A 25,236-nucleotide genomic window follows, 5' to 3' on the forward strand; every position below is an offset into this window, starting at 1 on the left:
GGAGCCCTCGCTGCTGCAGGCTCAGAGCAGAACTGCCTTCTCCGAGCGCCTTTCCTGCCCTGCTTGTAGCCCAGAAATCGCCTCCCCCCTCCTCGCACCGTTTCTGTTCGTGTTGGTTTTGTTTGGTCGGTTTAGCTTTATTTTTTCCCTCCATTTTTTGGTCATTTCCCCCCTCCCTTTCGTTTATTATTATTAATTATTTGATTTGGGTAAATTGCCTTCCCAAAACGAAAATACTAACTCTGGAGTCAAAATCCATGCCCCCTGCCATTCGGAAGAACCGGGTCTAATATGCCAGTGACATCTCCGCCTTGCAGCAGTCGCGATGAAGGAAAAATCCAAGAACGCGGCAAAGACTAGACGGGAAAAAGAAAATGGAGAATTCTACGAGCTGGCCAAACTCCTGCCCCTGCCCTCGGCCATCACCTCGCAGCTGGACAAGGCGTCCATCATCCGCCTCACCACCAGCTACCTGAAAATGCGAGCCGTGTTCCCCGAAGGTAAAACAGCCCCGGAGCTCCGGGAGGGACGGGGAGAGAGGGGCAGGGGGTGCCGGGTGGGCACGGCAGGGAGGGGGTGCCCGCAGGGGTCTCAGAACGGGGAGAGAGAGCGAGAAGGGATCGAGGGAAAAGCGGGTTGGGATTGATCCCGTCTGCCCCAAGCTCGGTGGTGGTGAGAGGCAGAGCCGGCTGCTTCATCCCCCCTTTCTCCCCATCCTCCTCCTCCTCGTCCTCGGCTGCCGCTTCAGCTGCGGTGCCTCGGGGGTCCCGTCCCGATGAGAGCGGGCTCGGTTGGTGTGTTCAGCCCCGGTTACCGGGGATGGCCCCTGGGCACCGTCCGGGGGAAACAACCCCAACAGTGCGGTTGTTGTTATTATTTTGTTTGGGTTGGAGTTCCCGGAGCCAGGGAAGCAGGCTGGCAGAGAAGGCGCGGCCGCTCCGCAGCGAGGCCCTGCGGCTTCTCCCGGGTACAGAGAAGGGAGAGCGGGCAAGGAGAACCCGAGCCCGGCCCGGAGCGGGACTGCGGCTCCCCTGGCTCTGCTGGGGCCACCAGCAGCTCCAATCCCGCTGGATTCGGGGGAAATCATCCCCCAAAGGGAAACCATCCCCTCGGGAGGCTCCTGCCTTGCCCCTGGGGCTGTCGGAGCGGCCGCGGAGCTGATGCGCTGGGCAGTGCCTGAGAGTGGCTGAATAAAGCCCAGCAGCCCCGCTTTGTCATTTGTTTGTGCCTCTCCGGGCCGGGAGCAGGGTGAAGGAATTAGCAAATTCCGCCGGGGAAGGAGGTCTGCTCTCCTTCTCAGCGCGGTTTCTAAGGAGCTTTATTAAAAGGTTAAAAAGAAAAACACGAGCAAAAAATAAAATAGAGGGAGAGAGCGGGGAAAAAAAAAAAAAAAAACAAACCAAACCATCCCAACCCGAGCAAAGCTTACCGTCGTTGCCATTTAATTGAGAAATTTCGGTAGCACGGAGCAGCCGTGCCATTGTGGGAAGCCGGGGCTCCCGAGGCAGCGGAGCGAGGGGAGCATTTCCCAGCCATTATTCCCCACCGGGAAATTTCCCCATGAGAAATACAGAATACCGCGCCGTAATTTCAAAGGGGGGCGATGGTGTTGGGGGGTCACTGGCCGGCCGTGCCTGGCGAAGGCGCCCCCGAACGCCTTTGATTTGGGAGGGAGGAGAAGCGGCACGTTCCGAGATGCTGCTGGAGGCGTCCCGGGCTTTTCCAGCCCTGCTGATCCTCAAGAGCACGGAGCCGACCCCGAGCGCAGGTTTATACGCACAGCTCGGGCGTGTTTTATGTGCCTGTCTTCCCTAAACAGGCCGGGCGTGCGCTCCCGCACACTCTGCTTGTTAAGGGCAACGTTTAAATGCATACAGCGAATTCCTGATCTTTCATCGTCTTAAGTGCGGCTGGAAATACATTTTAAACCAAAGCTTTGCGTCCAGGGATGACAGGCCGGGGGGAATTGCCTCCTCCGGTCCCCGAGCCCTGCGTTTGGTGCAGGGGAAAGGGGGGACCCCGCTGCAGAAGGATTTTTTTCGGGGGGGTTTCTTCCACACAGTCCCGCATCACCCAAACTTCCCTCTCCTTCGGGATTTCCCTGTGGAAAGACGGGAAGGGAGGTCCCCATCCATCCGTCCGTGTGTCGGTCCTCCCTCCTCATGCTCAGCTACTGGTTTCCAGTTGGCTTTACTGGGAGGGGGAAAAGCGTCCCAGCCTAAATCCCGGGCCAGGCAGAACCGGGGGATGAATCCCATGGCGAGGGCTGGACCCGGTGGGTCCCGGGCCCTGAAATGAAGGTGGGCACGGAGCAGCACCCGGGCTGTCCCAGCCGTCACCTCTGGGGCTCAAAGCGGTGCCAGGGTGGCGGGACAGGTCAGAGACGCCACCAGACCCGTGCTAGGCCCGGGCTAACTGCGGCCAGCGCGGGCAGAAACGCTGGAAGCTGCAGAGCTGCTTCATCTCCGGCTGCACTGGGGGGAAAGAGAGAGAAATAAAGAAAGAGAAAGAGACAGGGCTGTGTGTTTAAACCTCCTGATTTCCACGCGCAGTTTAGGACAAGTTTGAGCCCCTCAGCGAGGTGGCTGATCCCGACAGGGTTTGGGTTTCCTGCTCAGCCCGGCCCGGCTTTTCTGAGGATGGACCCAACCCGCTCAGGCTCCAGAGAGCCAAAGGGGGTTTTTACCCCGGCTCCTTTCGCCCTCGCAGCCCAAGCCCTGCAGGGACAAGTTCGGGCTGTGAAATCCCAGATTTGCCCTGCGGTACCGCTGCGACCTTGAGATTCAGGGGTTAAAGTCAGGACACAGCAGCCTCCAGCCTCCCTCTCCCTAACACCGTCCTCTCTCGTGTTTTCGGGGTTTTTTTTTGTTGTTGTATTGCCACGACTTTGTTGCCGTGAAACAAAAATACACCACGAGTCCTCTTCTGCCTCCGCTGTCAGTATTTTATTTATTTTTTATTTTTATAAAAAAGTGACTTAATCGAGGAAAGAGAGGTGAAAATGAGCCGCGTTCAAAAACTGCGATTCTCTGTCCCCCGGGTTACGGCAGACTGGGGTGAAATCGTCACCCTCTCCCTCCCCCTTACCCGACGCAGTGTCCAAAACCGATTATGAAATTGGACATTTATGGTTGTTTCAAGCGGATGGGAGCCAGCTAATTAATATGCGACCCAAAATACAACGTGCGCAATACAAAATAATCTGAATAAAGTGACGGAGCGGTAGATCTCAGACCTTCCTTATTCCGAGGGGCAGACAATAGAAATTACTAGGGATATTCACAGCCTTCGGTCCCCATTTAAACCTGGCCACGAATGTATATTTTAAGAAAATCAAGGCGAATCGCAGCCATTTCATCTGATGGTCGCACGCGCTCGGAAAAGGTTCGTTCATTAATTAAACAAATAAATAAAGCGCGAGGCGTGGGTAATCCCTTTTCGGAAGGCCAGCCCCTATTGTACTAACCACTAATAGTGACATTAAAGGTCTTGCTAAAACAAAAGTGCTTTTTTTAGGCTTTTCCTGGGGTCGGGGCGGGGACGGGCGGCGGGGTCGCTGCGGTCCCTCCCGGCCGGAGGGGAGGGAAGGAGGGAAGGAGGGAGAGGAAGGAGGGAGAGGAAGGGCGGGGGTCACTGCCGCGGCTCTGCCCGTGACCTCCCCGTCTGCAGGACGGCGGCTTTGGGGCCTCTGAACGCGACCGGGTGGGTTGGGCTCGGCGGGGAGAGCCGCGGTTGTGCGGGTGTGCTGGGGGGCAGATTTGTTAGAGTATTTTTTCCCCGCTTTTTTTCTTTTTAATTCATTTTTTCTGCGAGTTCACCTTTAAAAAAAAATATTTTATTTTTATAAATAAAAGTCTTGATCTTTCCGCCAGTCCTTCCCACCTCCCAACCCTCGGCCGCCTTCCCCGCAGAGAGGAGCGGGCGGCCCGCACGTCCATTCCCGGCCTTGCTTGCTCCTTCCCAGACCCTCCCTAATCTGGGGATTTTTCCCCTCTCAGAGGTTCCCCTGGCTTGGTCCGGGTGTTCCCCGCTGGCTCCGGACCCAGCGGTGCCGTCGGGGCTGAGATTCCCCCGGTCCCGCTGCGGACGGGGCTCGGTGTCAGCGCTGCCCTCGCCGCGTCCCCACGGGGTGACAGCAGAGCCTCGGAGCTCAGCCAGGGGCACAAAGCTCAACCAGGAGCACAAAACCTCGCTGGAGCTCCGGGTCAGCCCCTCGGAAATGTCCCCCGAGGCACAACCGCGCTGGGGAAAACTCCAAAAAAAGCAGAATTGGCTGCGAGCCCGCAGGGTTTGTCCTCGCTCTCCTTGTGAAGGCTGCGGGACCTTGCGCTCCGCGGAACAGCGCAGCAGACACAAAGGAAATAGCGCAAGTTACAGGGCAACCCGATACCGAACGTAATACGCGGCTGGGTAATTCTTTTAGCAGAATCCCGGAGCTGAAAAAGCTACCGGGCTTTCGAATGTGTGTGCGGACGGACTTGTGTATGCCCAGAGCAAAGGTGGGAGTTGTTCCCAAATATTTCTAGATCTTATTACAGTTCCACTCAGTTCCCGCCGGCTCCCTGGAAACCGGGAAATGTCCGAACGGTACAAAGTGAGCGCTGAGGTGGTTTGAAAAACAGCCGGAGGTGTCAAAAGGAGCGCAGGGCGATTTTGTCCGTGTTTGCCACAGGGGACGCGTTTGTACGAAAATCCCCCAGTTTTTCAGCGGCAAAAGCAGCAGGAATTTTGGGGTGTTTGTTTAAAACCCCTCCGGAGCTGTCGGAGCCGGAGCTGTCGGAGCCGGAGCCGCCTCTCGGTTCCCGGAGGGTCCGGCGGGCACAGCCGCGCTCGGGGCCGGGTTCGCTCTGCCCGGCATCCCCGGGCCCGGGGGGGACAGACACCGCTCCGAACACCTGGAAAAGCATCAGGAATTTTGGGGTGTTTGTTTAAAACCCCCTCTGATTCCAGGCCGGAGCTGTGGGAGCCGGAGCCGCCTCCCGGTGCCCGGAGGGTCCGCTCGGGGCCGCGTTTACCGTGCCCCGCATCCCCTCCTGCCGTCCCCGGGCTCGGATGGGACAGACACCGCTCCGAACGCGGGGAAAAGCAGGAGAGAGGCTCATCTCGCCCATGTCGGCTGCGGCAGGGCGCCAGAAAAGCGGAGCTTGAGCCTGGAACTGGCCAGACCCCGTCCCGCAGGGAACCTGGGTTTTGCCGCTGAGCTCTCCGCGCTCCCCTCTGCAGGAATTCCCCCGGATCGCTGGATCTGGGTGATCCCGGAGCCTCTGGCACGGCCAAAGAGCCGCGTTGGGGCCGGGTCAGCCCCACGGTGGTTCCCAGTATTTGCGGGGAGGATGCTCCAGCCGCCGCTGGCTGGGAATTCTCTCTCGGGCTGGGTAATTCCTGCTGCGAGGGGACATCGGGAAATGTCCCCTCCCAAACCACCCCAGGCAGGGATCGCCTCCCATCCCACCAAGGAGCGGTGCAGAAAGGCTCGCTCTGTGGATCCGCAGGGATTTTGGCCCCGCTCCAGGCCAGGGAGAGAATTTGGGAATATTTCCCGGGCGGGCAGGAGCAGCCAGGCCCAGCCTATGGCATCCATACATTTACAGCAACGCGTCTCTGCAAATCTCTCGGAGGAGAAGTTAATGGGCGTTAGTCCCTTATTCGAATGTAAGGTTTTATTCGTTTCGTTTTCACCTTTAAAGCGATCTGCTGGCGGATTAAATGATAAAATCGCCGGCTTTAAAATAAGCTCAGACGAATGCCAGGCTGATCCACCGAGCGTGTTTACGTCTGATGCGCGTTCGCGATTCCGACTCCAATTTAAAATTCCTAAGGGAGCGACTCTGAGCAAGTGACATTTTTTATTCCGGGCTAGGAAACCACCTCAAAACCCGTGCAGATTTTGGGATGCTGAGAAAGGACAGGACGGAGAGAATTGTCCCGCACGGGTGGCGCAGAGACGCGGCTCGTTTTTAAAGGGTTTCGTGAGAGCTCAAGGAATAAATCTGCTCCGTTTTAGGGAATGGGAGAGCTCAGGGCAGTTTTTACACCTCTCTTTGTAGGCTTGCAGTCTCATATTTCGAAATTTGTAATGAGTAAATCGAAATAAGGGCAAACCCCGCTGCACAGGGACAGACTCTGGAACTTCCATTTGTTGCCGTTTCGGGAAAGAAACTCCAGGAAAACGCCGTGATTCCCAAATTTTGTTTTTCTCCCGAGAAACAAAAAAGCCTTTCAGCAAAAAGCACATTTTTGCCGTGTCTCTGGAAGTTGAGGAGCCTTTTCCAAACGGAGAATTGGGAAAAGGCGGAGAAAAGCGCGAATTTTCGTTTGGCTCTGCCGAACAAATTTCCCAGCGCTTCTTTCGGAGCAGGGAAGGTGTTTTTCCCTTTTCCACGGGAAAACGCGGGCAATTCCCGGGATCTGGGGAGACGGACACGGGGTGGGGATGCAAACCCCTCTTTTTGGGTGCTGCTGCTGCCTTGGGACGGAGAAAAGGAAGGGTCAGGGTAGGCTCAGGTCCCCTGTGTCCCCTGCCTGGTTTGGGAAGCTCCTCAGCGCTTTCCCGGCGGGAGAAGGACACGGAAACACCGGGAAAGGAATCAAAACTCGGGGGAAGCACCGAGTCCCACCCCGCCGGGGATCCTGCCCATCCCAAGGGACACCCCAAGAGTGGAGAGAAATCCCCAAATCATTCCCAGGCCGGGTTTAAGTGCCCAGAGCACAAACGGATCGGGAATCACGGAGCTGGAGCTCAGGGCAGGAATTTCTGCCAGTTTTCCCTCCCGCTCCGCAGGCACAGCCGGGAGAAGGGAGATTTCTTTGGAAGCCTCTGGGCGGCCGGAGGGCACCGGGGGAAAACGCGGGGCTCGGTTTCATAGCGGGGCATCCCGAAACGGGCCGATTGTAGAATTCCAGGCTGGCAGCACCGAATCCCCGCCTTTCATCCAGGGTCACCGGCCATAAAAACCCTTTTTGGGTTTTGAGGCCTCCCCGAAGCCGAGGGTTGTTGTTCCTCTCCAAAAACGAGGCACCAAACGGATGCGGTGGCGCGGTCGCGTCCTTCCCTTCGCCTCCATCCCCTGGGGACAGTGACACCCCTGTCACCGGGTGGCGGCCTCGGCTCCTCGGGGAGCTCCTGAAAGGTTCTTTGGGAGCTCCTGAAAGGTTCCTTGGGAGCTCCTGAAAGGCTCCTCGGGGAGCTCCTGAAAGGCTCCGTTTTACCCTGGAAGCCAAAATCAACCAACCAACCCAATCCCAGCTCCAGCCCCGCTGCCCCTCCTCGCCCCAAGGCAGCTCCGTCAGGAATTTCCACTGACCCGGCCGGGCTCGGCAGTGGGGCCGGGTTTGGGTTTGGATTTGGGGTCGGGTTATGGGGTCAGGTTTGGGCTCAGGTTGTGGGGTCGGGCTGTGGGGTCGGGTTTGGGCTCGTGTGTGGGGTTGGGCTGTGAGGTCAGGCTGTGGGATCGGGTTGTGGGGTCAGGTTTGGGCTCAGGTTTGGGCTCGGGTTTGGAGTCGGATTTGGGCTCGTGTGTGGGGTTGGGCTGTGAGGTCGGGCTGTGGACTCGAGTTGGTCGGTTGAGCTCGGGTTTGGCTCGGCTTGGTGGATGTGGGCTTCGGCTGCAGTGGGATGTGGCTGGGTCGAGTGGTTTTGGGCTCGGCTGTGGGGTCGAGTTTGGGCTCGGGTTTGGGCTTGTGTGTGGGGTTGGGCTGGAGGTCAGGCTGTGGGATCGGGTTATGGGGTCAGGTTTGGGCTCAGGTTGTGGGGTCGGGCTGTGGGGTCGGGTTATGGGGTCAGGTTTGGGCTCAGGTTGTGGGGTTGGGCTGTGGGGTCGGATTTGGGCTCGTGTGTTGGGTTGGGCTGTGAGGTCAGGCTGTGGGATCGGGTTGTGGGGTCAGGTTTGGGGCCGAGCTGTGAGCTCGGGCTGTGGGCTTGGGTTTGGGCTCGGGTTTGAGCTCAGGCTGTGGACTCGGGTTTGGGCTCATGTGTGGGCTCGGGTTTCGGGTCGGGTTTGGGGTCAGATTTGGGCTCGTGTACGGGGTTGGGCTGTGTGTCAGGCTGTGGGATCGGGCGGCTGTGGGGTCAGGTTTGGGGCCGAGCTGTGGGCTTGGGCTCAGTCTCAGGCTATGGGCTCGGGTTTAGGCTCAGGCTGTGGGGTCGGGTTTAGGCTCGGCTGTGGGGTCAGGTTTGGGGCCGAGCTGTGGGCTTGGGCTCAGTCTCAGGCTATGGGCTCCGGTTTAGGCTCAGGCTGTGGGGTCGGGTTTAGGCTCAGGCTGTGGGGTCGGGTTTGGGGCCGAGCTGTGGGCTTGGGCTCAGTCTCAGGCTGTGGGGTCGGGTTTAGGCTCAGGCTGTGGGGTCGGGTTTAGGCTCGGCTGTGGGGCTGGGTTTAGGCTCTGCTGTGGGGTCAGGTTTGAGCTCGGGCCGTGGGGTCAGGGCCCAAAGGGGCCGGGGGATGAAGCTCTGTCGGTCCCGTCCGTGCTCAGGTGAAATCGGGGCAGTTTATCTCCAATCGAGCTCCGGCCCTCTTCAACCTCCTCATCCTCCTTGGCCACCTCGGGGGTGGCCGCTCACAGGGACAGCGACAGGGAGAGAGACAAGGACAAGGACAGGGACAGGGACAGGGGCCTATGCAAGGACAGGACGGGCCCGGTGGGCGATGGGAGCGGAATTCCCATCGGTCCCTGCAGGAATTCCCTCCGGGGAATTCGGGGAAAGCGCATCTGCGGGGATGCTCCGCTCCAGAAAAAGAACAATTCCACCCCAAAAACTGTGTGGAGAAGGGACTGACTCAGCCTTTGCACCGCGGGGGAAGGGGGGACAGGGGGACAGCTCGGGCTCCGCTGCCTGCTCTGACCAAACCCTTGGGGTTTTTTGTAGGTCTGGGCGACGCCTGGGGGCAGCCGAGCAGGATCGGCCCTCTGGATAACGTGGCCATGGAGCTCGGATCCCACTTGCTCCAGGTAGGGCACTTGGGAAACCCGGGCTTGAGGGACTGCCTGTCCTCCTCCTCCTTTTCTCCTTTTCCTCCGCCTCCTTTTCCTCCTCCTTTTCTTCCCCCTCCTCCTCCTCCTCCTCCTCCTCTCGCACCACCACAGCCTGGCTGAAGCCTTCATCTCATCGGGCTGGGAGAGCAGAAAACCAGAGGCACCAACCACTTCAATTCCAATTATTTCATTATTTTTCGCCTTTGATATGGGCGGAAACAAGAGGCGCTCATCCCCTCTGTGCACGCCCAGCTCTCCCAGCCCCAAAAGTGCCGGGGATGTGCCCAGGGAGCCCGGGGGAGGGGACCGGTGTTCCCCGGGGGTGACACCTGGGAGGGGACAACACTTGCATTGGATCTCCCGGGGCTTTAGCACCTGAAAATCCCGCTGTTCATAACCCCGGTGATCTGCTCTGAAATTCCTCTGAATTCTGAATTTAGGAAGTCGTAGCCGAGGCGAGGGAGCCAGCAGGAGGGATAAAAAAAAATTTTAAAATTGCGTTTAACTCAATTTTTATATATATATATAAAATTTATTTATTTATATATATATTTAAGTTTTAGTTTTAATTTAATTTCATTTTTCTTTATATATTTATATCTATTACATATATATAATATACAATATACAATATACAATATACAATATACTATGTACTATGTACTATATACTATATATCATATATATACACTACATTATATTATAGTATATACTATATACTATATATATACTACTTTATATTACTATATACTATATACAAATATACTATATACTATATACTATATACTATATACTAAATACTATATAATATATAATATAATATATAGTATATAGTATATAGTATATAGTATATAGTATATACTATATACTATATACTATATAATATATAATATATAATATATAATATACTATATATCATATATATACACTATATTATATTACAGTATATACTATATACTATATACTATATACTATATACTATATATATACTATATGTGATATATATATAGTATATACACTTACTTGTGACTCTGAAACAGCTAAGAGGGCAGCAGCTACTTGAAATAAAATAAAATAAAATAAAATATTATATATTATATACTAGATATATACTATATATCATATATAACATGTATTATATATTTATAATTATTTCTTTTTTTCTTTATAGCTTTAAGTTTTAATTTTAATTTTATTTATACATTTCTGTATTTTATTTACATATATTCTTATTTATTTATTTATTTATTTATTTTTTAATACACGAACCAAACACAGCACAGGTTTCCCCCCCCCCTATTTTAGAGAGCCACTAAACCGGAATCGTTGATTGGGCGGGTTCATTGTGGGAGGTGAATTCCTGCCCACAGACCTGGGGCTGTTTCCACTTTTTGGCTCGGCCGGGGATAAAACCCCGACAGAAAATCCCTGCCCCGACCTTTGGGATGGCGAGCGCTGTTCTTTATTTGGGACCACAGAGCATCGGCCGCTCCCTGCGGGGAAAAATGAGAATTTTGGGAGGTACTGACAACATCCAGGCAATGGCACAGCTCAACGTGATCTCCTGGGGAGGCGTTTCCAGCCTGGAATTTTATTATTTTATTTTATGTTATTTTATTTTATTTTATTTTATTTTATTTTAATTTTATTTTATTTTTATTTTTATTTTATTTTAATTATTTTATTTTATTTTATTATTTTTAGTTATTTTATTTTATTTTATTTTAATTATTTTATTTTATTTTATTTATTTTTTAATTTAATTTAATTTAATTTTATTTTATTTTATTTTATTTTATTTTATTTTATTTTTTATTTTTATTTTTTATTATCTTATCATATCATATGATATGATATGATATCATATCATCTTATCTTCTTATTTCAAGTAGCTGCTGCCCTGTCAGCTGTTTCACTCATGAGCCCACCTGGAAATGCTGATCCAGCTGTGTATAATAATCTTTATGATAATTTAATTTCTATATTAAAGTACAGACCCAGTTGTAGAAATCACTGTTGTTGCTCCTCCTCCTGGCTGTTCCCAGTTTTGTCTGACATTAATTGAATTTATACCAAATTAAATGCTGGCCACCTGCAACTCTCATTTTACAGTTCAGTTATTTCTGAATGACGAATGCTGAAGGTTTTAATCAACCCACATTTACTGCAAAATTTTTTTTTTTTAAGAGTTCTTAGGCTGAAATTTTCCATGTGAATTTTCAGCTTCAGTGTGTTTCCCTGTACATGAAATTTTGGGATGTGCTGCAGCAACAGCAGCATTGAGCCAAGCTTATTAATGATAAATTAATAAACAATTATTAATTAAGGGTAAAGCAATTGCAAGACAACAGTGTTTAAAGTAAAATTGCGTCTAAAACTGCAATAAATATTTCCCATTATAACATTTCTACAAAATTTAATTTATACTTTATAAAATTAGCAAAGAGTAATCTGGTTTCAATTCTATGCTGTAGAGTCATTAGTAGGCCAGAGAATAATTTGGAATATTTTCTTATTGGGGTGGCACTATGAATTAGACAAGATTTTATTGCTTCTCTTCCACTTTAGCGACTTTAAATGGATTAAAACAGGTGGTTGTTTTACTTATGCACTGTAAAAATTATTTTTCTCTTCCCAATATATTTTCCAGTGATATTCACATGTGGGAATATTCACTGATATTCACGTGTTGAGCAAAGCTTTCTGTGCTGGGTAGAGAAAATGCAGATTTTTTGTTATCAGCTACTTTTGCAAAAACGCCTGAAATTGGGCACTGAAAAATCCAGAGCCTCCCCAAACTGAGAGGTTTTGTACCCAAATCATGGCCAGTTCTGGCTGAGCTTTACCACATTATTTATTTTTTTTTTTCTCCTATAAATAATATCTGATTCACCAAACTTCACTTTTTACTCAATATTTGCCTCCCAGCCAATTTCCTGCTAAGGAGAATTTGTAGGGTTTGATCCCAAGTTTGAGTTGGTTGAGGTTTGCAAGGATAAAACTTTATTACTCTCAGAGAGGGATATTTGTATTTATTAATTTTGGATGCTGGGGCTTTTTTATGTCAGAAATTCTCCAAATTGAAGGCAGAGATCATTTATACACAGCCACCATGAATTCTTTATTTTCTTTTAGAAGGGAAATTCCCTTTGAGACTCAAAGAGAGATTTTTGTGTTATTAATTTGACTTTTTTTTCTGTTTTCCTTTTGGAAATTCACATTGTTACAGAGCAGAGACGCATTCTTGAAAATGCAGCCAAATTTCAGCGTTGCTGGTGGCGCCATGAATTAATTGCAAATAGCTGGGTGTGCCAATTCTGCAATAAAAAATGGCTCAGGTAGGGCCTGACTTCCCCCTGAGCACCACAGAGCTCAGGATTTGGGATAAGAACCAAAAAAAAAAAATCCTGAATAAATCAAAATATTCCCTGGAATTGCAGCAGCAAAGCTGCATCTGCAGGGGACGAGGTGGATTTCACAATGAGCCTGAGGTGAAGGGAGCAAAATCAGATAAAAGGATATAAACCCATAAAAACCACTTCTAAACCCCTGTTCCTCTTAGAAAAAGCCATTTTGGGAATAAATAGCAATCATAAATACTTTTTTTTTTACCTGTTAATTTTAAAAATATGAGCAGGAAACATTCTTAGTGCTGTTTGTTCACTCTGTTCTGGTGCAGTTTTAGTTGTTCCAAACCATTGAATTCATGTTCAAATCCATTTAAATCTTACTTTGCTTGACATATAATAATAATAAATAAACTTCCCTCCACAATTACCTTATTTTCTACTCATTTTCCAGCCTGGGTTTCTCTCACTCTGAATTTTTACTCCTGAAGGATTCAGGATTTTACCTGCTCAAATCCATCCATTTCATCAGTGCCATTATCCCAAAGCACTGAGCATCCCCATCCAGCCAGAAATTCCCTGTCCTGTATTTTTTTGCTCCCAAAATTTTCCATTTTTTGCCCAGAAATTCTTCTTTTGGAGGGATATCAAGGCACCAGATCTTGTAGGTCTTGGTAATATTATTATTATTATTATTATTATTATTATTACTATTACTATTACTATTACTATTACTATTACTATTACTATTACTATCCCTAACTCTAACCCTAACCCTAACCCTAACCCTAACCCTAACCCTAACCTAGTAATACTATTACTATTATTTTATTTATTTTATTTTATTTTATTTCATTTCATTTCATTTCATTTCATTTCATTTCATTTCATTTCATTTCATTTTTTTCCTTTATTTTATATTATTTTATTTCCTTTATTTTATTTTGTGATGATCAGCTGATGTCCTGGTCTCCTTCCTTCAACATTTATTTTTATTTTTATTTTTTATTTTTATTTTTATTTTTATTTTTATTTTTATTTTTATTTTTTTTTTTTTTTTATTTTTATTTTTATTTTTACTTTTATTTTTATTTGTATTTTTATTTTTATTTTCATCTCTATCTCTATCTCTATCTCTATCTCTATCTCTCTCTCATCTCTATCTCTATCTCTTTATCTCTATCTTATCTTTATCTTTATCTTTATCTTTATCTTTATCTTTATCTTTATCTTTATCTTTATCTTTATCTTACATTTATCTTTACCTTTACCTTTATTTTATTCCTTAAATTTTGCTGTTTGCTGCTGCTGAAGTCAGAAATAATCCCCCAAAAATCCATTTTTTTCCCCACTGTAAATGCTTTAAACAGATTTCTTGGTTTTTACCCTGTGCATTTCTCTTCATTTCAGACTTTGGATGGTTTTGTTTTCGTCGTGGCATCCGATGGCAAAATAATGTACATTTCTGAAACAGCATCTGTGCACCTTGGCCTGTCCCAGGTATGTGCTCTGACTCCTAAAAAATAAATAAAATAAAATAAAATAAAACACAAAATACACATTTGGACCCTCACACTGCTGCCTTGCTTTTATATAAAGTAATTTTATTTTTTTTTCAGGGCTGTTTGAAGCTTTTTTCTCCTTGCAAAGGGCTTTGGGAAAAGACTCAAATTTCCTTTTCCTTGCCACCACATCAGCCTGAATTTATTTCTGTCCTTGTTCATTGTATTTTACTGCTCATTACCTTTCAGAAGGGCCATAAATAATAAAATATTGCAAATTGCAGGGCCTGAAACCCAAATAAAATCAGAATTTGAGTCTGGGAGCTTGAGATTGTGTCAGATATTGAGGCTGCACATGAAAAGGAGAAAAATCTGATGTGGAACAGGGGGTTTATGGAAAATGTGCTGGAGGAGGAAGAAAAAAATAAAAATAAAAATAAAAATAAAATAAAAAAAAATAATAAAAAAATAAAAATAAAAATAAAAATATAAAAATAAAAATAAAAATAAAAATATTGTGTCAGATATTGAGGCTGCCCATGAAAAGGAGAAAAATCTGATGTGGAACAGGGGGTTTATGGAAAATGTGCTGGAGGAGGAAGAAAAAAATAAAAATAAAAATAAAAATAAAAATAAAAATAAAAATAAAAATAAAAATAAAAATAAAAATAAAAATAAAAATAAAAATAAAAATAAAAATAAAAATATTGTGTCAGATATTGAGGCTGCCCATGAAAAGGAGAAAAATCTGATGTGGAACAGGGGGTTTATGGAAAATGTGCTGGAGGAGGAGAAAAAATATAAAAATAATAAATAAATAATGATAAAAAAAATAGATTGTGTCAGATACTGAGGCTACCAATGAAAAGGAGAAAAATCTGATGTGGAACAGAGAGTTTATGGTAAATATGCTGGAGGAAGAGGAAAAAAAATAAAATAAAAAAATAAAAGTAAAAAAAAAAATAAAAATAAAAATAAAAATAAAAATAAAAATAAAAATAAAAAAGATTGTGTTACATATTGAAGCTGCCCATGAAAGGCAGAGAAATCTGAACAGGGAGCTTTTGGTGAATGTGCTGGAGGAGGAGGAAAAAAATAAAAATAAAAATACTTAAAAAAGGAAAACTCCTTTAGAGTGGGCACAGAAAGGCTTTTTTATTAAATAATTTGACAATTAATTGAAATAAAACTCAGAATTTGACTCTGGCAGCCTTAGATTGTGTTAGATATCGAGGCTGCCCATGAAAGGCAGAGAAATCTGAACAGGGGGTTTATGGTAAATGCACTGCAAGAGGAGAAAAAAAATAAAATAAAAAGGAAAAAATCCTTAGAGTGGGCACAGAAAGGCTTTTTTATTAAATAATTTGAAATTAATTGAAATAAAACTCAGAATTTGACTTGAAGAGCCTCAGATTGTGTCAGATATTGAGGATGCCCATGAAAGGGAGAGAAATCTGAACAGGGAGTTTATGGTAAATGCACTGGAAAGGGAGAAAAAAATAAAAATAAAAAGGAAAAAAATCCTTCAGAGTGGGCACAGAAAGGCTTTTTTATTAAATAATTTGACAATTAATTGAAATAAAACTCAGAATTTGACTCTGGGAGCCTTAGATTGTGTCAGATATTGAGGCTGCCCATGAAAGGCAGAGAAATTTGAACAGGGGGTTTATGGTAAATGTGCTGCAGGAGGAGGAAAAAAAAAATAAAAATAAAAATAAAAATATATAAAAAGGAGAAAGGGGGGCAGATTTATGAGTGTTCACATGGAATTCAGGGCAGTTTTTCCTGAGTTTTTCCAGCTCAGTGCTCTTTTCAGTAAAGCATTTTATATGGTTGTGATAGAACTCATAAAACTCAGTTTACTGCTGTTCTGCACCACAACTATGAGGGGGTTTTATGGTTTTTTTTTTCTTTCTTCTTAGATGGACATTTCTAATTTTTTTTTTTTACCTTCTTGGGATAGGAACAAGGGGCAAAGAGCCTGAATTTATTGTAGAAATTGAAATTAAATTAGAAATTGGGCTTTCCATGCCTTTGTTTGTAACTGAAATTCACCGGTAGCACCTGACCTAAATTTGCCAAAGTCCAATTAAAAAAATTCCTCATTAATTTCAGCACCCCTGGATGAGACTTGCAAGGAGCTGAAGGGTTCAGTTGTGTATCAAACATTTATCAATAAATAAATGAATTGAAATAAAGCCCAAACAGCAGAGGAGATGAAGGTGAGAGAGAGGAGAATATTCTGAAATATTCTGAATTATTTATCCTGTGGCTGTTCCCATAAACAGAAAAGGGGGAATTTAATGGTGGGGATTATTTGTGTACCTTAATTTTTTTTGGTAGTAATTAATATTATTAATTGGAAAATATAAAGTGGAATTATTTGGATAATAACAGTGATATTAGAATTAGTGGCTATGAGGGAAAATAGAACTCAAGGGGTAGAGAAAACAAGGATATAAACCCTAAAAAACCACTTCCAAACCCCTGTTCCTCTTAGAAAAAGTAATTTTGGGAATCAACAGCCACCATAAATACTTTTTTTTTACCTGTTAATTTTAAAAATATGAGCAGGAAACATTCTTAGTGCTGTTTGTTCACTCTGTTCTGGTACAGTTTTAATTGTTCCAAACCATTTAATTCATGTTCAAATCCATTTAAATCTTACTTTGCTTGACATATAATAATAAGTAATAATATAACAAATAAACTTCCCTCCACAATTACCTTATTTTCTACTCATTTTCCAGCCTGGGTTTCTCCCATCCTGAATTTTTAATCCTGGAGGATTCAGGATTTTACCTGCTCAAATCCATCCATTTCATCAGTGCCATTATCCCAAAGCACTGAGCATCCCCATCCAGCCAGAAATTCCCTGTCCTGTATTTTTTTGCTCCCAAAATTTTCCATTTTTTGCCCAGAAATTGTTTGTTTGGAGGGGGTATCAAGCCACCAGATCTTGTAGGTCTTGGTGGCAGTGGTATTATTATTATTATTATTATTATTATTATTATTATTATTATTATTATTTAGTCATTATTATTTTTATTATTATTATGAATTTTTATTATTATTAACCCCGTTATTAGGGACAATTAAAGAATTATGGGATGGTTGGGACACTAAACAGACTTTGGCACGTATCACACCAGTTTTAATCTTATTTATTCCTCCTGGTCAATCTGCACTCGCTGAATTCCATGTGCATGGAAATATCTATAAATTCTAAGTGCAAGGAAAATCAGAAGGTTTGGCCAAGTTGTTTTTTGAATTTTAGGTTTAATCAGCAAAATCCCAAATTTTTCACTTCAGCAGAGATTTGGAAAACTGAGCTTGAAAGTTGTGGGATTCGAAATTTAAGGGATTCTCAAAACACAAAAATTCACAGTGAACAGGGATATATTTCCAAAATTTATTTATAATTAAAATTTTGAAATTAATTTTAAATTATTTATAAAATTTCATCCTGATTTATCACCAATCTGTTCTTGCTCTTGCCTCAATATTCTCTTTTTGAAGGGACCATTTTGCACTAATTTTGGGCACACCCACTCCTCAAAACACAAATCCCTTTACCCTGGGATATTCCTGCCCGCTCCCAAGGCCTCCAAAGGAGTTTTTGTTCCCATTCCTCTGGAAATCCTGGCATTTCTGCCCCTGCCATCAACCAGAATTGGGCAGGAGGAGGAAATTCCCCCATAATATAATAAAAAATTAATTCCACCTTATATTTCCAACAAGTGCCCTCACAGAGCCAAAGCAAGCTGAGAGCAGAGTGGTGGTGACTGGGGAAAAAAAATCCTTTACAGTGGGCACAGAGAGGCCTTTTTATTAAATAATTTGACAATTAACTAGCCCACACATCAATTTCCTGCTCCAGTGCCATTTGTTTAAAAAATATATCGTTCAACTAAATAAAAAAAGCCATTTAAATAGATTTTTTTGCAGCCTATTTTTGGAGGGCTGCTACAGTGGCCTTTATCTTCTGCTTGGATTTAACTTGAGCAGGAAGAAATTAAAGCTTGAGCAAAAGCCAGGCTGGCTTAAACCAGCCATAAATTTTTCAAGCCAGCTTTAAGGATTGTTTTGAAGCACGGCTTTGCCTCAGAAAAAGAGGTTCTGAAAAATCTACATCTTCATTTGTGGCCCCGCCACTTCATTTGTGGCTTTGGAGTTTGGTTTGCTCCCAGCTGGAGCAGGAAAATTGGGAATTTTGCTGGAGGAATTTTCCTCCAGCTCATCCCAGTTCTGGCACAGAAAATTTCTTTTCTTGCCTCTTTTTTTTTCCCATGAATAACAAACAGCTTTAATTCCCCAATTTTTTTCCCTCTCAGAGTCCAAAGACACAAAAAAGAGGAAAATCCTCTCAGGGGACAATGTGGAAAGACAAATTTTAATTTAATTTGAAGGTCTGGAGCTTATTCCAGCAGTTTTCTGGATCCATGAGGCAGCCAGACTTATCTTTGATAAATTTTGAAATTTTTCACCACAAATGAACTTTTCCAGGAGTTTATTTTGCTTTTCTCCAATGAGTCTATGAGAGGTAAAATATGTAATTATTTACTCTAGAATCCATCCACTTAGCCCTGTGTGTTTATTATGAATCATTCCTTGGCTGGAAAAAAAAAAAAAAAGAAAATAAATCAGAGTTGCTCATAAACCCCCTGTTAGTAGGAAATGCTGAGATTTGGTATTTACAGCTATTAAAAACTGCATCAAGGAAGGTGCTTTAATAACCTGAGGCACAGGGCTTTACCTTTATGAATTGAGCTGTAGAATTTCTGTATTTTTAAAGTTTTCAGGGTTTTATTTTAGGCTTTGAAAGAGCTGAATGTGCCTAGCAGGGGGTGAGACTCCAAATTATGGATCCATATTTTGGTTATTTGACTCTGCCTTAGCCCCCCAACTCTTTGCTGGTGGTTTTATTATTTTAAAGTCAATTTTAAAAGTCAATTTTGGGGTCAGTTTTTGGAATGTGAAATGTAGGGAGCTCTCAGAATTTGGGGGTGTAAGTCAGAGCTTAGAATGAAACCCAGGATTTGATCTGAGGCCTTGGGAAAGGCTCCCAAACTGAGGGGCTGGAAGGGAAAATGGGGATTTGGGGTTTAAAGCAGAGACAGGTTAAGCTGAGGAAAGGAAAGTTGAGAGTTTTAGAGTTTAAGATATAAAAATAAAAGCAGTTCCAGAGGTAAACAAGGAGTTCAGAATGCAGCACTGTGGGTTTGTGTGTCAGAACATGATTGGCTAAGGAAGCTCACACTGTACATGGGTCCATGAGGTGAAATATTTAAGGATTGGGTCAAAACCATAAATATCTTTATTAGCAGTGTTTTATTGATTAATAAATCCTTAAAAGTTCTTGTAACTGAGGGTCTTGGGCCCTTCTGAACCATGCAGTGAGGATGTGAGCTGAACTCACCCTTCCTGCCTATATTGAAAATAAGAAAAATAAATCACATTATCAAAAATGAATCAGAGGTCCCATCTCAAATTCCTTCTAAAATTCCTCACAACTTACAACCACTTCCATTGTGTAATAGATTGATTAAAATCCCTTTCTCTAATCATTATCTCCATCATCTGAAATCCAGGATTTATAACAGATTGATTAAAATCCCTTTCTCTAATCATTATCTCCATCATCTGAAATCCAGGATTTAGAATAGATTGATTAAAATCTCTTTCTCTAACCATTATCTCCATCATCTGAAATCCAGGATTTATAATAGATTGAGTAAAATCTCTTTCTCTAATCATTATCTCCATCATCTGAAATCCAGGATTTAGAATAGATTGATTGAAATCTCTTTCTCTAACCATTATCTCCATCATCTGAAATCCAGGATTTATAATAGATTGATTAAAATCTCTTTCTCTAATCATTATCTCCATCATCTGAAATCCAGGATTTAGAATAGATTGATAAAATCCCTTTCTCTAACCATTATCTCCATCATCTGAAATCCAGGATTTATAACAGATTGATTAAAATCTCTTTCTCTAATCATTATCTCCATCATCTGCAATCCAGGGTTTATTTTACCTGTATCAATCCCTTGGGTTTGCATCCCCAATCCTGAGGGACAAACTCCCAGCAAGGATCAATCCCACCCCTCCAAACCCTTGGGCACAACCAGAGCTCAGCTCTGTCCCTGAACCCGGCTCCAGCCACCCCCAGAGCGCTCCTGGAGAAGGGATTTGGGAACCCAGGAGTTCCTCACCCTGCCAGGGGACAATTCCTGCCCCAAATCCATCAAATCCTGCTCCGCAGCCATTCCCTGCCTCCTGGCCCTCCATCCCTCTCCTGGAGCCCCTTTAGGCCCTGCCAGGGGGTTTAAGGCCTCTCTGGGGCCTTCTCTTCTCCAGGCTAAAAAATAATCATTATTAATCTACTGCTTCATTATTAAAGTATTGCATGAACAAACAATGCACTTCAGTGTCAGTTATAACCACTTGCATTGTGCAAAAGATTGATTAAAATCCCTTTCTCTAACCATTATCTCCATCATCTGAAATCCAGGATTTAGAACAGATTGATTAAAATCCCTTTCTCTAACCATTATCTCCATCATCTGAAATCCAGGATTTATAACAGATTGATTGATATCTCTTTCTCTAATCATTATCTCCACCATCTGCAATCCAGGGTTTATTTTACCTGTATCAATCCCTTGGCTTTGCATCCCCAATCCTGAGGGACAAACTCCCAGCAAGGATCAATCCCACCCCTCCAAACCCTTGGGCACAACCAGAGCTCAGCTCTGTCCCTGAACCCGGCTCCAGCCACCCCCAGAGCGCTCCTGGAGAAGGGATTTGGGAACCCAGGAGTTCCTCACCCTGCCAGGGGACAATTCCTGCCCCAAATCCATCAAATCCTGCTCCGGAGCCATTCCCTGCCTCCTGGCCCTCCATCCCTCTCCTGGAGCCCCTTTAGGCCCTGCCAGGGGGTTTAAGGCCTCTCTGGGGCCTTCTCCTCTCCGGGCTAAAAAATAATCATTATTAATCTACTGCTTCATTATTAAAGTATTGTTTGAACAAACAATGCACTGCAGGGTCAGTTCTGATGGAATCTGAAATGCAGGGAACCCTCAGAACTTTGGGCCTGGCAGCCAAAGCTCAGAATGAAACCCAGGATTTGATCTGAGGCCTTGGGAAAGGCTCCAAACTGAGGGGCTGGAAGGGAAAATGGGGATTTGGGGTTTAAAGCAGAGACAGGTTAAGCTGAGGAAAGGAAAATTTAGAGTTTTAGAGTTTAAGATATAAAAATAAAAGCAGTTCCAGAGGTAAACAAGGAGTTCAGAATGCAGCACTGTGGGTTTGTGTGTCAGAGCATGATTGGCTAAGGAAGCTCACACTGTACATGGGTCCATGAGGTGAAATATTTAAGGATTGGGTCAAAAACATAAATATCTTTATTGGCAGTGTTTTATTGGTTAATAAATCCTTAAAAGTTCTTGTAACTGAGGGTCTTGGGCCCTTCTGAACCATGCAGTGAGGATGTGAGCTGAACTCACCCTTCCTGCCTATATTGAAAATAAGAAAAATAAACCACATTATCAAAAACAAATCAGAGGTCCCATCTCAAATTCCTTCTAAAATTCCTCACAACTTACAACCACCTCCATTGTGTAATAGATTGATTAAAATCCCTTTCTCTAATCATTATCTCCATCATCTGAAATCCAGGATTTATAATAGATTGATTAAAATCTCTTTCTCTAATCATTATCTCCATCATCTGAAATCCCGGGTTTATTTTACCTGAAATATTTAAGGATTGGGTCAAAAACATAAATATCCTTTGTTTTATTGGTCAATAAATCCTTAAAAAATCTTGTAATTAAAGGTTTTGTGACATTCTGAACCATGCTGTAACAATGTGAGCTGAACTCACCTATCTTGCCTATGTAGAAGATAAGAAAAATAAATCACATCACCTGAAAACCTCAGAGTTCCCATCCCTAACTCATTCAAAATTCATCCAAAACCCCCACATTCAGTGCTGTATCTTTGCCTCCTGCTAATTTTCCTGGGGCTGCAAATAAACCCATCAGAATAAAAATCTTTTCAGTATTTATAACAAGGAAAAAAAGTCATTATTGCAAAGGATTTTAGGCTTGAATTTGAGAAAAACCCTGGGACAAAAAAATGAAAATTTGGAGAAAACTATGACTTTTACCCCTTTGAATCCTGTGGAAAAATGTGAATTTCCACAAGGAATCATTTAAAAATAAGTGATGAGTTTGGGAAAAGCAAGAGCCATCCATGAGTTACAGTTTTTAAGAGAAAACATCAAATACAGCTGATGAGGTTGGTCAGCTTGATTGGGGTCTTTTATGTCAGAAAGTCCCTAAATTGAAGGAATATATATAGGGTATATATATAGGGTATATATATATATATATTTGATTATTTATTTATTTATTTATTTATTTATTCTATTTTATTGATTTATTTATTGGGAATTTATACATAGCCACCCATGAATTCTTTTTTTTTTTTTTTTTAAGCTAAAAATGGCTTTTTCATTCCAAGGGCAAAACATTTAAAACATTCACAGGAAAAAAAAAATCACTCTTAACCAAAGATAAAACAATGAGGAGAGGTTTGTGAGTGATGCCCCTTGGCAATTTTGCCATGTTCTGAAAATGAAATGTCCATCACCAGAAGAATTTTTGGATTTTATTTTAATGTAGGTGATCAGGATATTTATGAAGACACCTCTGGACATTTGCAGGATGTTTGTCCCCTTGTAATTAGAAATAAACAGAGGAATTTCCAGGCAGGACTCACAGGGACATTTTGTGTTTTCCTTCCTCCCTGACAAGAGGTTGGATGTGGGGTGTTCCTGCAGCAATCCCCCACCTGTTTGTGGCTGAAAAGGAGCACCAGAGCTTTTTTAGGGCAATTTTAGAGAAAATTACATAAATAAAGCAATGCAGATAATCCCCTTCCCCATTCCATCTTTTTCTCCTTTCCTTTCCTTTCCTTTCCTTTCCTTTCCTTTCCTTTCCTTTCCTTTCCTTTCCTTTCCTTTCCTTTCCTTTCCTTTCCTTTCCTTTCCTTTCCTTTCCTTTCCTTTCCTTTCCTTTCCTTCTCTTCCCTTCCCTTCCCTTCCCTTCCCTTCCCTTCCCTTCCCTTCCCTTCCCTTCCTCTTCCTTCCCTTCCCTTCCCTTCCTTCCCTTCCCTTCCCTTCCCTTCCCTTCCCTTCCCTTCCCTTCCCTTCCTTCCCTTCCCTTCCCTTCCCTTCCCTTCCTCCCTTCCCTTCCCTTCCCTTCCCTTCCCTTCCCTTCCCTTCCCTTCCCTTCCCTTCCCTTCCCTTCTCTTCTTCTTCCCTTTCCTTCCTTTTTCTCTTTCTTTCTTTCTTCTTTCTTTCTTTCTTTTTCTTTCTTTCTCTTTCTTCTTTCTTCTTTCTTTCTTTCTTTCTTTTCTTTCTTTCTTTCTTTCTTTCTTTTCTTTCTTTCCTTTCCTTTCTTTCTTTCTTTCTTTCTTCTCTTTCTTCTCTTTCTTCTCTTTTTCTTCTTCTCTTTCTTTTCTCTTTCTCTTTCTTTCTTCTCTTTCTCTTTCTTCTCTTTCTTTCTTTCTTCTCTTTCTTCTCTTTCTCTCTCTTTCTCTTTCTCTCTTTCTCTCTCTTCTCTCTTCTTTCTCTTTCTCTCTTTCTCCATCTCTCTCTCTTCTCTCTTTCTCTTTCTCCTCCTTTTCTTCCTTCTCTTTCTTCTTCTCCTCTTCTCTTTCCTTTCTCTTTCCTCCCTTTACTCCTTCCTCTTCCTGTTCCTATTTCTTTCTCCTTTTCTCTCCACTTGTTCCCCATCTCAGGCATCCTAAATGTCTTTTATCGATTTCACTCACCATGCATTTGCTCTTAGTCACTCCTGTTGAGTTTGTATCAGGGAGGGGCTGTGTTGGGAAGGAGCAGCGAAGGAAAAGATGCTCAGAGGGGAGGGTGAAAAAAGCGAATTTGCAGAGCCCTGGGAAGGGACATCCCATGAATAATGCAGCAAAGGGAAGGAGGAGGAACATTTTCAGGAAGAAAAGAAAAAACCAGATTGCTTTGTGAGGGCAGACAACTTCATTTATTGCAAAGAAAAGGCAACCCCGGGATCAGAGAGAGGATGGGACGGGCTCAGAAGAAAGGCTGCAGTCACTGCCCCGAGGCTCAATCCAAACCCAGCCTCCTGCTTTCCTCAAAATTTCAATATTTTTAAAATTCTTTTTCCGGAGGTTTTCACAGATTTAAAGCCAGGAGCAACCGACACGGATTGATTTCTGTGTCAAAAGCAAAGTGATCCCACAATTCTTCCTGTTCTTCCCGGATCAATTCCTAATTTTCTGCCGCTTTCTTTGCAATTTATTTGTGTTTTGTATCAAATTTTATGGAAATTAACTGATAAAAACCTCAAAGCAATAACATCCTCTTTGGATTCCCAGATTTAGAGAAGATAGATAAAGGAATTCAGTTCTGTTTCCAGATCAATTCCTCATTTTCTGCCGCTTTCTTTGCTCATCCTACATTGTAAGGAAATTCAGGATAGGAATAAGGAAAATGATTTTCAAATTTGGTCCATTTATGTGTGTGTGTGGGTAATTTTGTGGAAATTAATCAATAAAAACCTCAAAGAAACAACATCCCCTTTGTATTCCCAGACTTGGAGGAGATAAAGGAATTCAGTTCTGTTTCTAGATAAATTCCCAATTTTCTGCAGCTTTCTTTGCCTCATCCTTAATAAACAAGGAAATTTAGGGTCAGAATAAAGAAAATAATTTTCAGTTTTGTTCCATTTATGTGCATTTTATATCAATTTTTGTGGAAATTAATCAATAAAAACCTCAAAGAAACAACATCCCCTTTATATTCCCAGACTTGAAGGAGATAAAGGAATTCAGCTCTGTTTCTAGATAAATTCCTAATTTTCTGCAGCTTTCTTTGCCTCATCCTACACTGATAAGGAAATTCAGGATAAGATAAAGGGAGAATTATTTTCAATTTTGGTCAATTTATTTGTGTTTTGTATCAAATTTTATGGAAATTAACTGATAAAAACCTCAAAGCAATAACATCCTCTTTGGATTCCCAGATTTAGAGAAGATAGATAAAGGAATTCAGTTCTGTTTCCAGATCAATTCCTAATTTTCTGCAGCTTTCTTTGCCTCATCCTACATTGTAAGGAAATTCAGGATAGGAATAAGGAAAATTATTTTCAAATTTGGTCCATTTATGTGTGTTTGTGGGAAATTTTGTGGAAATTAATCAATAAAAACCTCAAAGAAGCAACATCCCCTTTATATTCCCAGACTTGGAGGAGATAAAGGAATTCAGTTCTGTTTCTAGATAAATTCCTAATTTTCTGCAGCTTTCTTTGCCTCATCCTACACTGATAAGGAAATTCAGGATAGGAATAGAGAAAATTATTTTCAGT

General features: G+C 43.4%; 1 protein-coding gene across 1 annotated transcript in view; it reads left to right on the forward strand.

Annotated features, from left to right (window-relative positions):
- Positions 1 to 243: 243 nt before the first annotated feature.
- The window catches only part of SIM2 (SIM bHLH transcription factor 2), a 78,132-nt gene continuing 53,139 nt past the window's right edge, over positions 244 to 25,236 (forward strand). Inside the window, exons 1-3 of the mRNA XM_064701179.1 lie at positions 244 to 500; positions 8,864 to 8,946; positions 13,728 to 13,817. Coding sequence (XP_064557249.1) covers positions 326 to 500; positions 8,864 to 8,946; positions 13,728 to 13,817 — 348 coding nt within the window. The 5' untranslated portion in view covers positions 244 to 325. The remainder of the gene's footprint in view (positions 501 to 8,863; positions 8,947 to 13,727; positions 13,818 to 25,236) is intronic.

This window comes from Zonotrichia leucophrys, chromosome 1 (assembly GCF_028769735.1).
Source record: "Zonotrichia leucophrys gambelii isolate GWCS_2022_RI chromosome 1, RI_Zleu_2.0, whole genome shotgun sequence".
Classification (NCBI taxonomy): domain Eukaryota; kingdom Metazoa; phylum Chordata; class Aves; order Passeriformes; family Passerellidae; genus Zonotrichia; species Zonotrichia leucophrys.